Raw genomic sequence first — 17801 nt, 5'->3', positions numbered from 1 at the left:
TGTCGATCCCAACAATTTTGCATTTAGCTATTGTATTGGTATGTCTGGGCATCTGCTAAAAGGAAAAACGATTCACTCTGTGTGTTTGTGTAGTTCTTCATCTGATTAGATCAATGGTGATGATATAAAATACCAAAATTTACTCAGGTCATTTTTATTTTATTCTTTTGTGTTGTACTTTCATTATGACCCATTACAGAGGAGGGTAGAGAGAATAATATAAGTGAAACTCTCAGGTATAAATGACAGTTTTATGGAATCTTCTTCACATTTTAAATTGATCTTTTTAAAACAAAACAGTTGTGTGTGTAAATCGATGCAGTGGTAAAGGTCAGCAGAACAAAAAATTAATACTGGCTGGATTATCTTTCAGGGGCTTTCGTTTTCCATGTACGGTTTATGGGGGAAGGAAGTTTTATGATGTTAATTTAGACACCTGCTTAGCTAAATAGCACAGAACTCGTTGGAAGGAGCTGCTTTCTTAGTTCTGGGAAGCTGGGTTTCCTTTATCCCACTGAAGCCACAACAGCAGTGTTTCAGTGTTTCAATCTGTAAGGGTAGTTTATGTAAATGCATAATAGTAAAATGTAGGGTATGGGTAAAAGTGTATTTTAAGCAAGAGCTTCGAGCTCAACAATCAGCTTTTAAACTCAGAAAGTAGGAGGAGACGTTACTGAGACCTCAGGGCCCGGGCCGCCTCCCTCAACAGGCACAGCAGAGGCTCAGGGTTGGGGGTTCTCCGGGGGAGGCTGCAGCCCAGCTGGCTGGGAGGGAGGGGCAGAGGCCCGCGCGCCCGGGTCAGGAGGTCAAGCGAGGGCCCCTCGCCTTCCCGGCCTAGCGGGCGACGAAGGCTGGGGGCGGCCGCGGGGCAGAGCCTGAGCTCGGCTGCCCGCTCCCGGGGCCTTCCGGGCCCTTCCTCGCCCTCCTGCCTGCCCCTCGCGCCCCTCGTCCTCCGTGGAGGCGCCGGGCTCGCGGCCCAGGCCCAGGCCCAGCCCCGCAGCGGCGGGCGGCGTCGGCGGGAGCGCGGGAGCGGGGCTCGGCGCCCCAGGAGGGAGGCGGGGGCCGGAGCGCGGGCCTCGGCCCACCCGCGGGGGGGCGCTGGGGGGCGGGGGGTGCAGGGCTCAGGGCGGCTGTGGCCGCGGGGGGGCGCTGGGGGGTGCAGGGCGGCGGTGGCCCGCGAGGGGGTGCCGGGGGGGGGGCGCAGGGCGGGGGGCGGCGGTGGCCCGCGGGGGCGCCCGAGGAGGGGGCGCAGGGCGGACGCGAGCAGTGGCCCGCGGGGTCGCCCGGGAGGGGGGCGCAGGGCGGGGGGCGGCGGTGGCCCGCGGGGGCGCCTGGGGAGGGGGGCGCAGGGCGGGGGGCGGCGGTGGCCCGCGGGGCTGCCCGGGGAGGGGGCGCAGGGCGGGGGGCGGCGGTGGCCCGCGGGGGCGCCCGGGGGCTCCCGACGCGCGAGGGCCGCGGAGCGGTGCTGCCAGCGGCGGGCGGGCCGCGCGGGAAAGCGAGGGAGCAGGAAGCGGCGGCGGCGGCGGGCCGGCTGGAAGGGAGGGAGCGCCGCAGGCGGGAGGCGGGGGCGCGGGGAGGGAGGCCGGGGGAAGGAGGGAGCGCGGCGGGCAGGCGGAGGGAGGGCTGATTAGCATGCAGCAGCGCTCGCGCGCTCGGCTCCATTGTTTTAACACCTCCCCTCTCCTCCGCGCCAATCTGTCACCGTTCAGCAGGCGAACGCTGCTGCCTCAAATGCTGCTCTTCTCAAATGAGACGGATAATTAGTTGCCCCGCACGAATGCCGCACTCTTCTCACCCCTGATTGCTATCACCTTCTTGCTCCTGGCAGTTTTGACACCTCGTAATCAGCCTGCTGCTTTTCTCTTTTCTTCCCGACTTCTGCTTCCCTCCCCACCCCACCCCACCCCCCTTATTTATTTATTTATTTATTTATTTATTTATTTATTTATTTATTTATTTATTTATTTATTTATTTATTTATTTATTATTAGTTTAAATGCCACCCGGGTCCCCCTTCGGACGAGGCCTCCGCGGCGTCCGCCCGGCGCGCAGGGTGTCTGCGGGCGTCGCGGCGGCCTCGCAGCCTTGCGGGGAACACCGCTTCCGCGCGGAGATCTTTCCGGGCCGGGAGGCGTCGCGGGGGGTGGGGAGGCGCCCGTTCCTGCCCCAGGCGCCCCTGCCCCCCCGGCCGCCCCCCGCCCGCAGCCGCCGGGAGCCGCGGAGCCGAGGCCGCGGGGAGGGGCAGCCGGGCCAGGCCCGCACCCGAGCCGCGAGCGCCAGGCGGGCCTGGGAGCGGCGGACGCGCAGCCTCCCGTGTTTATAAAGTCTTTACCTTGAAGGTTAAAAGATGTGAAGAAGAAAAAAAAAAAAAAAAGGAAAAGGAGGGGCCTCGGGGGTGGAGAGATCCCCAGCTTGCCTGCAGCCCGCCGCCCTCCGCGAGCGGACCCGCGCGCCCGGCTGAGGGGGCGGGGAGCGCCGGGCTGCAGCGTAAGGAAGCAGATGTCCCCGCTGGCAGCAGCCGCGGCTCCGGGGAGGCTGCGCCGGGGGCCCTCCCGGGGACAGTCACCTCCCACTTCTCAGGCGTCCCGCTCACAACTGCCTCGGCGCGGCGGGGGCGGCTCGCTCAGGCTCGGCGTCCCGCGCGCGCAGCCTCACCTGGGAGCTGCTCCTGCCCGGCCACGCTCAGCAGCTGCCGGCACGCGGCCCGCACGACGCGGCCCTGCGGGGCGGGGGGCCGGGGGGCCGGGGGGGCCGTCCCGGGGAGCCGGAGCCGGGGACCGGCGGGGACCGGGCCTTGCCCGCTCGCCCTAACGCTCGCCCTCCCCGTGGCGGAGGGGGACAGAGCGCCGATGACACCTTGCTTTGAGTCACTTTCTGGGCTAGACTCGCCTTGGGTTGGCAGCAGGCTAGTAGATGTCAACTGTGTGAGAGGGGCTCTCTCTCTTCTAGAAAAGGACAAGGAAAACGAATCCCCGTTCACGAGATAGGTACAGTGGCATATTCTGGGTGGCACAGGCGGAGAAGTTTTTATTTTTAATCCCGTGTGTGCGTGTGCGTGGAGTGAGAGGGAGGCTGTGGGTGCGAGGTGGGGCGAGGCTCGGAGAATCCTCTAGGTATTTCCATTCAGCCCCAGCGGCAACGGAGGAGAGAAGTCCGCGCGTCTCAGAACCCTTCACAGTGAATACCTAATAATCGCTATGTCACCTTGGTGAAGAAGATGTCAATGTGATGTGCTTGGCACCCTGAGAAGTCGAGGCACCATTTTCATTCTTCCACGAGTTAAGGCTTTTTACTGGGGCACAGGGGCCTCTCAAATTCCCCCATCCTAAAATCCTCCAATTTTTAAAAACATTTCCTCCAAAGAAGGCTTAAATTCCTGTTTTGAAAGCTGCAAATCAATGTGCACTTTATAAAATGGAAGCCATGCCTCAAAGAGTTTTAAAAATCGGAGGCAAAGGGAAACCTGAAAAACAAGCACCACAGGGAAGAAAAATGAAAGAGACACCTTATTTTAAGAAATATTTTGCAGCCGTCGGATTTGGTATCCTCTCTCTCAAACGTCTTCCAGTGGCCATCAGGCTGCTGACAATGAACCACACATTTCTGAACAACAATGTAAATACTTATAAATCAATCAATAAATGTGGATACTCCTTATAGGGCTTTTTAAATTTGCTCCCTGGAAATACAAGTGTTTCTTTAGCAAGTTTAGTTTGAAAAATAATTACTAAATTCAAAGTGATCTACTACTCGTAATTAAATGTCACCAGATCTGATATCACCCTTCTACCATTAGAAAACATGAATGTTATAAACTTCCCCCAAATGTAATTTATTTCTTTATTTTTTTCACTCAAGAACAAAGAACACATGTAAAGATCACAACATAAGTAACTTTTTAAATATTTAACTAATTTTCATCATGTAGCTATATACATAGCAAAATTTAAAACCATGTATATTATTTAACAAAACAATCTAAAGTATTTAAATAATTCTAACCAGTGATTTTATCCCTGGGCAACAAATGTCTTAGGTTTGGCATTTACCTAGGCATTTATGTTGTCTGCTGTTCTGTATTACAGGTTTACTTAAAAAAAAATAAAATCGCCTATAGCATAAATAATCTAATTTTAGGTGAAAAACCCCATAAACATTTGACATCACCAAATTCAACAGATCTAACTAGAAATCCAAGCAATAAGCTTAGATGTTTGAAACAAACATAAATTAAGGCAATAAACACTGTAAACATGAATACAATGAACTACAGCTTTGTACAGAATGATCTTTTAAAAGAGAAGAAAGTTACAATGTAAGGTTAGAAAAAAAATTCATAGCTATTATTCACTAAATGATCTTGAACTAAGTTTGCAATCAAGTATCTATAGTATTACAAACCCAAGACCATCACCCAGACCTGGATGATCACATAGACTCATCCCACAGGACTGTCTTCAAGTGCATCTTAAGTCTCCCCATTAAAGTGGGAGTTCAGGTGCCGCAGGAAATCCCCCCTGGATGTAATGGATGGTGGGAAAACAGCTTGACAGAATTCACAGACCCGAGGGATAGGCAGCTCTGAGTCCCTGCCACCCAGGACCGAAGATAAGTCACTGTCTTGATTAGGAAAGGGCTTCCAAATGGGCTGCAGGAAACAAACAAAAACATCTTCTGTTATTTGTACTTACAATCAACTTACAGTGAATTTCAAATGCGGGGTTTTCTGCACGGGGTATGCGCATAAACACAAAATTCCCTCACAGGAAAGCAAAGTACCTTTCCATAGCATTAGCATGAAGACAGGACTCTGGTCTCGGTTCATTAAGGGCACAGCTGAACTTTGATTAAGAGTCACTGAAAACACATACATGCGCTTTATCTTCATCTAGTCAAAGATTTTCCAGTTTTACCATCAGCAAATTTTAATGTCTGTTATCATAATGGCAGTAGTTTTTGGAACAGTCAATAAGACCTTTTAAAAATTAAAATTTCTCTTTACTATTTTCCAACAGAAACCTTAAGTTATAGGGCTCTTATTAATACACAGTACACTAGACATGATGTGTGTAAACATGCATTCTGATCAAGAGCCATTTAAATTTCGCTACTTATAAGCAAATACACAATGAATAAAACATATAGGAATAGTGTGGTTTTGGTGAAAGAATTTTTAAAGTACTAAAATTCCACTGATCAGTTGTTTTTTGAAACCTCAAAATTTTAATCATTCAACAAATCTAACATAAGATGCATTCTTTTGACTTATTTTGCTCTTGCTATATATACTGCATAGTTTTGCCTTCTTTACTCTTTCTTGTGACTGAATACAGTGAGACTTGTCAATAGCTGCCTAATTAAAGAAGTATGAAAAATTCAAAGGGACTATCTCCATTATAAGCAACACATAAATACTCTGGAAATACTGCATTTATTCTAAAAAATCTAGTAGGGCAAGAAAAAGCATTTAGTTCAATAGTAGGTGCTCAATAAATGCTTGTTGACGGTCTTATTTTCCTGAATATTATAAACCAAATTATTTAAAAAATTCACGGGGATCCGTGGATGGCTCACAGCAGTTTAGTGCCTGCCTTCCGCCCAGGGCATGGTCCTGGAGTCCCGGGATCGAGTCCCGCATCGGGCTCCCTGTGAGGAGCCTGCCTCTCTGCCTGTGTCTCTGCCTCTCTCTCTGTGTCTCTCATAAATAAATAAATAAAATCTTTTAAAAAAAATTCACTTTCTTGTATACCTTGACACAAAGTAAATTACCTTCACACAGCTAATTTCTGATACTTTGAGGAGAATTACCTCAAAAACTCAATTTAAATAAAGAGACCCCTTTGGCCTCCTATGACTAATGTGTTTTTAAAGTAACAGCCTAGTTCAACACCTGATACAGTGTTAGTTTTCATTCCCTTAACCAATCTCCCATTCTAGTTAACCAATCATTTACAATAAACAAGTGTATTACTAATTGAAGCAATTGAGTTTCAAAACATCACTGTCTTCTTAAAAACATTTTACCGGACAGCTGTGTACAGTTGGTGTAAATATACAAAGTCTGCTAGGCACCGAGATATATTCAAATAGCAGAACAGAGGCTTCTAATAACACTGACTCAATTCCCTTTTTAAGAAGTGACAATTTTATCACAAAAACAGTAATATTTAAAATATTTTAAAGTTTGGGGTAAGATAATTTTCTTTAGAAAATAGGATTAAAAGCAGTGATAACTGTGAGAAATAAGCAAAAATAAGTTAGAGTTAACCAGATTTAAATTTTACTGTTTTCAGTTTAAACAAGAAGTACAAGTGATTAAGATGATCACTTTCATGGGAAACTGATATGGATATAAATAAAAGATTGTTCCGTTAAAGGTAATTCTTATTAAGATCTATAAAATAGGAAGAAATAAGCTTAGAAGCAATTTAGCTTCTAAATTTGGTAAGCCAACCTTCTACTGCCAATTTATCTTCAAAGTCCATGTTTATCCTTCTCTATTAGGAGTTACTGGTTCAGATTTGATCTTTTCATAGAATTCAGTTGGGACCCCACTCACTGACTCAGCAAAAGTAGGAAGAAAAGAAAATCACATACAGTAAAAATAAGCAGATATATTTTAGGCTTTGTTATGATAGCTGAATGTATAAAAAGGTATTAAGAAGTAGTGATTGATATAAAATAAAAATCTGAAATATGTAACCCAAATTTTTCACTTCTTTGTCATTATCAACAATTCAAGAATTTTGTATTTATCATACTAGTTTTATTAATACAAATAAAATGGCAAAATGTTCTTAAAATTTTAAGAAATATTCTTTCAATCCTAAACTGCAACATGGCCTTCAAAACAAACTAATTTCTTTGCCTTTTCTGCCAAAATATCAATTATCTAACCTTATGCCCCATGTCTTGTGACAGCTCAACACCAATTCTTCTGCATTTTTTAAGCTGAATACTTTTCCATCAAGTTGTAATCACATACCAGCTGTTTCCCTTGCTGTAGCATAGAAAGCAAATGCACAATGCAGGGTGCCATCTACTGAAACATGAATGCACAGACTAACTAGTAAAAGAACAAGCAAGAGATATAATGGGGGAAAAAAGTAACAAGCATTAGAACTGATGCACTTTACAGCTCCACAGGAATTCTACTTGCAATAAAAGAAATTGTTTAATTTGTTTCATTTAGTAATAACTATACTGGGACTATGATGTGAAATAAGGCACAATGTAGAACATAAGTGAATTTATAATTAAAGCTTATTGTCAGAGATGCCTAGTTTTTCCCACTACCAAAATATACCACAGCTTGACTACTGCCTCCTTTGTATGCTGATTTAGAAGTCTGTAACCTATACCAGTACTTAGAAAGGCAAAGGCTATTCATCAAGTTGTTGGATTTTTAAAAATAAGTATCTCAAGGCAAAGAGAAATTACACAAATGTGTGCAAATTATATAGATATTTACACCATTGTGTATTTTCACAAGCTTCTGCTTACTGTAACAATTATATATTTTTCACTTGCTTTCAGGCATTTTTTTTTTTTTAAACTAAAAGCATCATTCTCTGATAGAACCTGGATAAATGAGAGAGTAACTATGGACTGGGGGCTGTAAGTAGTCTTCAAGCTTTAGAAACATTGAAGTGTTTGATTAAAATCATACATATGCAGAGACTATTTGAAAAATATATTAGGCTGCATGTTCATTGCCAGATTAGAAACCAAAACCAAACCCTGCGGATCTACGTACTGTATAACTGAGAATGTAATGGAAGTATTAGATGAAAGACAGTTTACTTGTTTTGATAAATAGGAGTATATGATGCAATTATTTACTTATGAAAAACATCTATTCTTGTAAAGAGGAAAATGACAAACTTTTCAATAAAAAAATGCCATTTGTTTCACAGTATGAAATTTAACAAAGGATCCTACTGTAACACTGATGCTGAGTAAAAAGCTTTGAATAAGGCACTAAGAAAATGACATACACTAGGTATGGATAAAGCTACCATGTATTTTAAAATGTGCCCTACATTTTAAGGTACTTTATGATAGAGCTTAACCATATTGAGCTTCTAAAATTTCATGACATTTATTATAGGGCTTAGCTTTTTAATTAAAGTCCTTAACTGTAGCTAGTCATTAGTTTAAAACAGGATGTCTGATAACCTAAAAAGGATGCATATCTGTGCATGTATGGCAAAATGTGTGTTCACACATAATATATTTGTTAATGCAAAACGGTTACCTGCTGTGGTCCTCGGATAGCTTTTCCCGGAGAATCAAATGAAGCAAAAGGTACATCAGATGGGTCCTGAAGTAGTAATGTATTTACATATAATGCATTATGGTTTCCAGGTGGCAAACACAGAACTCTATCCAGAGATGTCCTGATACACGTGTTTACAAGATTGGAGGGTTTTGTTTTGTCAGTTATTTTAAGATTTTGTATAGCTGATGCTATGGGGTCAATTCCCTGAATTTGAAATAAAGTTTCTTCTGTTTTAACAAAGTTTCCCGGGTTGTCTCTGAACTCCTTATTAAATTTATCATGACATGATGTCTCAGTTACGACAGGACCAAGGATGTTGGGTCTTTCTGGAGTACTATGTAAGAAAGTAGAGTCATTGTCCGTAGGTGGAAACTTGACATTGAATTTAGAAAGTGATTCAAAAGAGGTATCTTCCTCATCTCGGCCCAGTCCTCTCGGTGTGACAGATGTGACGCACTGTGCACCTCTATTTATATCATCTTTAGCCTGAGGCTTAAATAGCGCTTCTTGTTTATCTGTTTTATCCGTACACTGTATAGGAAGAGAGCACTGTGTTTCTGCAGGGAAAAGAGCACAAAAGGAAAACAGTTGCATTCCAATCATTCTTAAAAATCTGAATGTTCAATGAGCTTTGGACAGATGAATATTATTTTTTCTATTAGTTTTCATAGCAACTGAAGGCAACTAGGATTTTTTACATTTGCTATCATCTTCCACAGGAATATTAACAGTCTCTAGTGGGTGAACTGGAATGTAGTTTATTAGTCACAGTTAAACTACTTTGTCTTTTCCTAGGTCTTTTGCTGTAAGCTTTGCATCTCGTTCACAGTTATACTGCTCTATGCTCAAAAAACATTTGCTTGTAGTGTATACATTTAAACATTTTGTCAGTAATGGAAGCTGCAACTGTGAGCTTGCTTAGACAAATAAGTTGTTAAAAAGGAAAATCCTTACTAGGCATATATAATATTATACAGGTTAAGAATCTACATGAATCAGGCCATTTATTACCCCTAATACCACTGTGTTACAAAGTATATCACCAATCAATTTAGCCATTGTGTACTCTCAGTAATCCATGTGAGGGAGTAGTAGTGGTGGGGGTTGGGGAGAAAGAAGACAGCAGAGGCAAGAAGGAGGAAATTTTGGGATGCGTGTTCAGAAAACTGTATGTGAATACATAATTCTCTCATTTTATATATAGCCTCTGAAACTAGTCGGTAGATACAGGTAGATACCATGGCCTCTGCAGCTCATTTAACTGGAAGCTGCTTATCTAACAAATTCAGCTCTCTAGAACAAATTCAGCTCTCTAGGACACAGGCAAAAGCTAGAAAGTAAGTAAATAGAGCTTCTGAGTCAGAATTAGAGCCAAAAGGCCCACAGATACATGCATTTTGCTCTTATTCTCTTTTTAGATTTATTCTAACAAGCTTGATGATATTTCCCTAGCTCGGAGCTGGTTAGAAACAGCAAATTAAAAGGTAGGGATGGGAGTTGTTGAAGACAGATATAGATATCAACAAGAGCTAAAAGCATGAGAGGAGACAAGAAAAACAAAAAAGCACATATAAGAACTCAGAAAACAGTATAGTCTGGGATAGTGCCAATAAGGGCTACATTTCTCAATGCATAGAAACAATGATCAAAACACTCTCCATGTTGATGATCCCGAGACATTAGAAAAAGCTAAATTGTGCTTCTGCAATCTTACCTAAGAAGACCATAAGGTTGGAGATTGGTAATATGTGATTTTCATTAAACAGACAAAAGGTAGAAATTTTTAAAAATCAGCACTTTAAAAAGGTCCTCAGAGAAGTGCCTTCACAAAAGGAGACTTTCCCAAGGACACCAATTTAAACAGAGAGTACCCTGTACAATGTCTGTCCGGCTTAGTAGGCACTTAACAAATATCAGTTCCTTTCTCTCTAGTCTTTACAGTCTCATGACACCTTTCCATCTTTTGCCACAGCACATTCCGACAGAAGGTATTTTCTGCTTGGACATGATGGTAGTACAGTGCAACCAACTTTTTTGGTTTACCTCCGTATATACCTACTACCTCTCTTTAGTACGTAGCATCTTATCTTAATGGTACTGAACTGCTTCTTTGCCTTTAAATTTAGATCATGTCCAATCCATTCTCTACATTGCTCCCTATTTTCTTTCTAAAATACAAATCTGGTCATGTTACCTTCCCAATAAAATCTTCTCATGGCTCTCCAAAGCTTCACCCCTCAGAAAAGTCATATAAAACTGTTCGTGTCTGGCCCCTGGTCACCTCTTCACGGTCTCACCTTTCACCACAACTATAATGGAGGTGAACTTTGTACAGTTCTCCAAAATAGCCATGTTCTCCTGTCTTTGGGCCTTTGCACACACTGTGCAGACTGCCTGAAGTGTCCTCTCTGCTAATCTTTACCTAACTTTATTTGTCCCTCATTTCTTGGCGTAGACATTAATTTCTCTGGATAGCACTCCTGGCTCCCCAAGACTGGTTTAGGCATAACTCTTGGGCCTTGAGGGTTAAACACTTTGCATTGTATTTGCAAGTGGGAGACAGAATAGTCTCCCATTAAAGCAGGTTTCTTAAGATCTTCAACTGTGTTTTGTTTCCCACTTAATCCGAGTCCCCTATCTAGTGCCTGGCAGATAGTATGCCCTCAATAAATATATTCTAAATGAATTTGTATTCTGTTCCCAACAGAGCCTAGTAATGTACATTTGCTAGATAATTTGTCTCTGACTAGGAGTGGTCTCAATTGAGACCAAGCTCAATTATCTGGCAGGATTTCTTTGTCCTTGAAGGTATCTTAAAGTCCATTAACTGTAGTCATTTTTTCCTGATAGTAGACTTAACAGTAGCTAGAAATTCTAGGAAATACTACTTTCTTTGTAGGTGACATTTGCTAACTGCAAAAATCAAATCAGGAAAATCAACTGTTGAGGTAACCAAATTCTATAACATGTGAGGAGGAAATGCTTATCAAAATGATCCTCACAAGCACAACAGGGAGATGATGAAGAAGCTTCTGCTGCTGCTAATGACAACTATTATAATAGCACTTCTATGTGCCATGCACTGTTAATACCATTGTTTGTGCCTTAATTCATTTCCTACTTAAAATAATCACATGGTAGGCACTATATTATCCCCACTGTACTTGTGAAGAAACAGAGACATGAAGAGGTTACTTCCAAGGCTAATCAATGAGTGGTAGATCTGGCACTGGAACCCAGGCAACTTAATTCTAGAGCCTGTGCTCTGAACCATTATGCTAAATCAAGCATGCTGGTTTCTATATATACAGAAGAGTCCCCAAAATGATAGAAATGTGTTCTGAATTTTTTTTCCCCAGTAGTTGATCTATTCCCCTTGTGAACAAAATCTACAAAACTCAAAACAGCTAAAAAAAGGCAGGTATTTTGTTTTTGTATAGCTAGTGGGCATACCTCAGCCACATTAAAATAATTTTCTGAATTAATCTGTTTAAGCAATGAGTTACTATCAAAAAAAAAAAAAAAAAAAGATTTTAACGAGGTGCCTAAAAGCACTTGTCATTCTGACACTATACTGAGAAACATAATCAGGTGGAGCAAATTGCTTTTCTATTTTGTTTATTTCAAGAACATTTATTTTTGCAAGGAAAAAAAGCAAAATGAGAAACATTTTTAGATTTCCAAATTTTAAGTACAGGCTGTCCATTTAGACTACTTCTAGCTTAATTACCTTGTATACTGACAAAAGAAAAAGATCTGATGTGGTTGTTTGTAATCTGCAATCCTATATTCTACTCTCTTGATCTCCTCTGAAAAAAGATCCTCCTTTATGCATCAAATAATACTTTTTATGAAGCCACATTTGCTTAACCATACAACTTATCTTTATCCCTTCTCAAGGCTATTGCTGTAAGTGAATGAGAAGAAAAAAGAAAAAGGGAATGTACACTTCTACCAACCCAGCAATTTTCCATGAATTATATATTTATCTAAAAGTTGAATTTTCACAAAAAATAACATGGGGACAATAACGCTAAATATACTCTTTTCAGCTGTATTATGCAAATCACATTTGAAATAGCTTCTTGATATTTTTATTCAATATAACATCCATCCTTAAAAAGTCTGAACAGGCATCTTTTTCCAAAATGCCTTTCTTTTTCTTTTTGACCTACTACTACCAGAATAATACTTAATATTTTGGTTTTTGTCTGGACCCAGGACAACTTCACCGAAGTTGCTGGGACAACAGATCTAAAATATTTCAAGAATAATCTTGTATTATTATTTATGACACATTTAATATAAAACACACACAAAAAATGTTAGGAAGCAGTTTTGGTGGGGAAGAAATTGAAGTTAAACACTCAGTGTTCTAGTTGACAGATACATACTCAGATTTAGACCTGTGCAATTTAAAAATGGTCAAAGTATTAAGCCATTGATAATGGGGTAGGTTCTCTGTATAACAATGAATATATCACCATTACAATGTTTTGATAAGATGCTGATGTTACAAAAATCACGTTGATGAATTCTATGCACTACATCTCTATAGCTAGTACATTTTAAATGAAAATAATTATTTTACTTCAGAAGTACTTAGTGCCTTTAGGCTACACAAAAGAACAATTTCTCATGAAAATAACAAAAATTCAGGTGAAAGAATCAGTTATTTTGGGGGAGGTAGAAGGGAGGGAGGAAAAGAAATAAATGATGTCTATCTATACAGATTGTATTGTTTCTCTACCACATTGTGTACCTTTTCTGAAAATAAAATGGTAGTAGTAGGCAAAAAGTGAATTTACACTGTAAAAGGATTTCTAAGTAGCCTAGATATAAGAGCTGTTAGAAGTGGAAAGTGATCTTTAATTAAAGGGGTATTAGCACTGCTGCAACATCTTTCAGAGTGAAAACTGTAAATCACATCTCTTGGGAATTGTATGCAGAATATCTCAAATCACAAGGGTAAAGGAGAATTTATCATTTTAAATGATCAGTTTACCTTTCCTTTGTTTACAGAAGTGCCTAGTAGCCAGATTCAAACCCTTGCTATTCATATGAAACTACTGAAGCAAACCCCAGTCTGGGGTTTTAGGAAAGGGTAAAGGTTTTAAAAAACAGACTCTAACACATCTATAAAACAGATGTTCATTTTAAGTTATATTTTATACTAAAATTTGTACTTTGCATCTCCAACAGAACTGGCCTCATGAAATGTGAAATGTTTACTTCTTAAATCAAATTATAAAAATCTATCCATAGCGTTCAATCAACTTTCAAGCAGAAGTTAAAAAACTGGTGTTATAATTTTACTTAGCTCATATTTGGTAGTACAGCTTCAAGGTTGCTTACTAACTTATGAATTAATGTTTAATTAAACTCCCAAATAGCTACTGAAGACTTTGAGAGGTATTTCCTATATTTATTTTGTACTTTTTCCAAGGTGGGACTTCTCATTAAGAAGATTAGTAATTACATCACTCATTTCACTCTATATACTCCCACAAACAATAAAGAGAGAAGGCCAATCATTAGATAACGTAATACAGTACAGAACTTAGATAGCACTTACCCATTATAAGTGGTAGGAGGCACAAACTGCGATCCTTAGCACTTAATAAGCATTTAGAAATATTTTTCCAATCAAAAAGAAATAAATTTAAATCAATCAAATTAATATTACTGTGTGTTAAATCAAACCTTACCAGTTGCAGTGGCTGGTACATTAAGTTTGCTTAAGTGGTCTTTTTGTGCTTTTGCTAGCATGCATATTCTATGAAATTCTTCTTTTAGATCCTGGAAAGTCTTCTCTATATAAGCCCTAAAAATAAATATTTCAAAATATAAGGCTTTATCGTTAGACATTTTTTATTATCATTAAACTTAAATAGCACCGTTTTATATACCATTATATACCATAAAATAATTATTGAAAGGTTAAAGTTTAAAAATTACTTCAAAATCCTAGAAAATGTCCCACAGAACTACTCTAATGTTTGGAGAGCCAGCACAAAGGCACAAAGTAAGTGATAAATTAAAAGTTCTAATACATACAGGTGGCACAGACTAGGATATTTACTTATTCATAAGCCGCTCTTTGGATGGCTGTCTCATTCTTATGCTAGAAATTCAATGATTTTTGTTCTCAGTAAACATCTTAAAAAGAAAAAATTAAATGTCCCTCATTTTGATAAGGTTTACATTATAATCTGTCCATATAAAATAATGTGGCCATAATACTTTGTCTATTAAATATTAGAGCTTTAAGTTAGTTTTCAGATCCATCTCTGCTATTCATTGTATGACTTACATACACCATTTTAACATGGAGGAGCCTTGGGGCAGTCTCTTTTAGTTCTAAAAGGCTGCTATTTTGTTACACTTGCAAAATTTTAAAATACGTAAATAAAAATATATTTCAATATTTGTAATTTTTAGAGTTGGCAAAAAAGAATATAGAACTACCTTTCATGGAATAAAGGAATGCCAAGACTCCTTGGTGAAGTTTCTTTTCTAGGAGAAGAAACTTCTTGTCTTCTTACCTTAAAGATACAAAATAATCACCACTTTAAATTGCTTCTAAACTCAAATGAGAACGGGTTAACAGAAAATACAATGGAAAATTCACCTTCCTCATTGAAAAACAAATTTAGGTAGCTTACAGATATACAGAGATTTTTTTTCTTTAAATGGGAACAATCAGAGGAAAAGGAAAATTAAGGTAGAAAAATAGGATGTAGACGAAGTGTTTCTGGTAACTTCTGTAATTACTATTTCCAGTAGTGACAATTCAAGAACTTTCCCAAATTCAAGTACTGAGGGCAGCCTGGGGTGCCTCAGCAGTTTAGCACCACCTTCAGCCCATGGCCTGATCCTGGAGACCCAAGATCGAGTCCCACGTCGGGCTCCCTGCATGGAGCCTGCATCTCCCTCTGCCTGTGTCTCTGCCTCTCTCTCTCTCGGTGTCTCTTATGAATGAATGAATGAATAAATAAAATATTTAAAAATAATTCAAGTACTGATTGAAACTGTTGCTCTGATTATTAAGGCTTGGTATCACCAGCAACGAGGGGAAAAAAAAACCTGTGTATATGTGTGTTTACTTCTTTCCTGTTATTGGCCTACGTTTAAAGACATTTAAATCAATGTCTTTGTATTCTGTTATAGATTCTTGGCTGAGGAATGCAGTATATTTAGAGGAAGAAAGAAAACCAAGCTACAGCACCTTAGCATTTAACAAGCAATTTTAAAGACCATGCAATGATGTATTTAGGCTACTTTCTGAAGCTAAGTTCTTGCCTTTCACTCCCACCCTGTGGCTTATTCTGGTATTACATTTATTCTGACACTTCAAAGTCCACATTGAAGAACATGTAATAAATCCACTGTATGGCTTAGATTTAAAAAAAAAAATCTTTAATCATACCTAGAAAACTTTGTGTATCTTCTAAAGGCATGATAAACTGAAAGATGTGAAGATGTCCTAATATTATACAATCATAAATTATAATTCTACCCAAAGTTCATAGGTCTTATTTAAGTTCAAAGTGAAACCGTGAACATTTGTTCTTAGCAACTTTTTAAGATTTAAAGTCATTGTAGCCATCATTAAAATGGATGATTTTACCTCTTTCTTACCATGGTATAACCCCTTTTAATTTGCTTTTCAAAAAGTTCTTTCAGTTTCTCAGGAGTTTCATTTGTTAAGAAAAAGGCTTGATTCCAGGTTTGTTTTTTTTCTAAATTAGTCTCTTCTCCAATTTATTTGTTTATTGCTCTACTTTTCTAGCTTTTTCTAAGAGTGTGTAACATTTCTAAAATAGAGTATTCCTTTAATTAGTAAAATAAAATCTCAGCAACCCAAACAATTTGTGATTTTATATATTATGTTGTCAGATTGAGGTAAAATGAGTATCATTTGCTGCTGCATACTTTTGTCTGGCAAACATTTAGGCCGTGTCTTCTTTTGGATTAGAAGTGTTTTACTGAGCTTGTAAAGCAGTCACATCAAAAGACATTTTCACACTCGTAGTTTGTTTTTAAAAGCAGTTGACAAAATTTTTCTTTAGTGTTACGTGCAATTAAAACACTCAATGGATTTTAGTGTGGACTAGGAAAAAAAGCAACATCTTAAAGATAACCAACCATTCAGGATGCCCCAAGTATGGAAATAAACTGTTAAAAGATACTATATTAAGGGGTGTCTGGGTGGCTCAATCAGTAGAGCTTGTGACTCTTGATCTTATTAGGGGTCATGAGTTCAAGCCCCATGTTGGGTAAAAAGTTTACTTAAAAAAATGGTATTAAATCTGTATCAACAAAATCAGAGAAGAGGTAATATTAAGAGAACAGAAGCATTTGACAATTTAATGCTAAACAAATCATAGTAAAATATGTGATTAAATGAAATCATTAATCTCCTTTTAAAATTTACTATGAGAAATCCTCAGTACAAAGCAAAATTATTTTATTAGGAGCCAGAAAGAACCAAAAAGTTCTGTTGACCCCTGAACTATGTGGAGTTAGAAGTGCCAATCCCTGTATATAAAATCCATGTATAACTTTTGGCTCCCCCAAAACGTAATTACCAATAGCCTACTACTGACCAGAAGCCTTATGGATAACATAAACACTCTATTAACACATATTTTATATATTATATACTGTATTCTTATAATAAAGCTAGAGAAAAAAAATTACAAAAATCATGAGGAGAATATGTTTAGAGTGCTATATATATATATAAACTGATATTTACTTTTTGTAAATATATAAACTGATACACACACACACACACACACACACACCACATAGAAGTAGACTCACTCAGTTCAAACCTATGTTGTTCAAGGGTCAGCTGTGTTCTGTAATTTTAACCTAAAAATGAAGATATTGGGCAGCTCGGGTGGCTCAGCGATTTAGCACCGCCTTCAGCCCAGGGCCTGATCCTGGAGACCCGGGATCGAGTCCCACATCAGACTCCCTGCATGGAGCCTGCTTCTCCCTCTACCTGTGTCCCTGCCTCTCTCTCTCTCTCTCTCTCTCTCTCTCTCTCTCTCTCCTCTCTGTGTCTCTCATGAATAAATAAATAAAATCTTTTTTAAAAATGAAGATATTTACAAAAAGTAGTAAAGATTATTCCAGTTTCCAAAGTACTGATTTGGGAATCATTACTTGGGATGATTGCTTCAGATGTTAAAAAATCTTTAAAAACAAAGGGCTTGGGGGTGAAGATGAGGAGATGAAAGTGAAGGAAAAGGTAGGAAAAGAATGACAGACTTTTTGTGGTTTGGCAAATAACCTGAGTCAACCCATTTCTCTAGCATTTAGATTTTTTTTTTTTTTAAAGATTTTATTTATTTGAGAAAGAGAGAGAGCATGAGTGGGGAAGGAAAGGGAGAGGGAGAAGCAGATTCTCCACTGAGCAGGGAGCCCGATGAGGGGCTCAATCCTAGATCATGACCTGAGCCAAAGGCAGCTGCTTAGCCAACTGAGCCACCCAGGTGCCCCCTGACAT

At 39.8% G+C, this 17801-nt stretch overlaps 1 protein-coding gene across 7 annotated transcripts in view; it reads right to left on the bottom strand.

Annotated features, from left to right (window-relative positions):
• Positions 1–3811: 3811 nt before the first annotated feature.
• TANK (TRAF family member associated NFKB activator) overlaps positions 3812–17801 on the bottom strand; it is a 94311-nt gene continuing 80321 nt past the window's right edge. For 6 of the 7 annotated variants that reach the window (XM_038584648.1, XM_038584649.1, XM_038584647.1 and 3 more), the window contains 4 exons: positions 14750–14826; positions 13990–14105; positions 8258–8838; positions 3812–4648 (listed from right to left, as the gene is read on the bottom strand). In XM_038584648.1, coding sequence (XP_038440576.1) covers positions 4469–4648; positions 8258–8838; positions 13990–14105; positions 14750–14826 — 954 coding nt within the window. In that variant the 3' untranslated portion in view covers positions 3812–4468. Of the gene's footprint in view, positions 4649–6897; positions 7067–8257; positions 8839–13989; positions 14106–14749; positions 14827–17801 lie in introns of all 7 variants that reach the window. The other variant, XR_005384597.1, reaches the window with a different exon arrangement.

Source organism: Canis lupus, chromosome 36 (assembly GCF_011100685.1).
Source record: "Canis lupus familiaris isolate Mischka breed German Shepherd chromosome 36, alternate assembly UU_Cfam_GSD_1.0, whole genome shotgun sequence".
Lineage (NCBI taxonomy): Eukaryota > Metazoa > Chordata > Mammalia > Carnivora > Canidae > Canis > Canis lupus.
The sequence above is the reverse complement of the archived record's forward strand: the minus strand, read 5'-3'. Positions and strand labels throughout refer to the sequence as shown.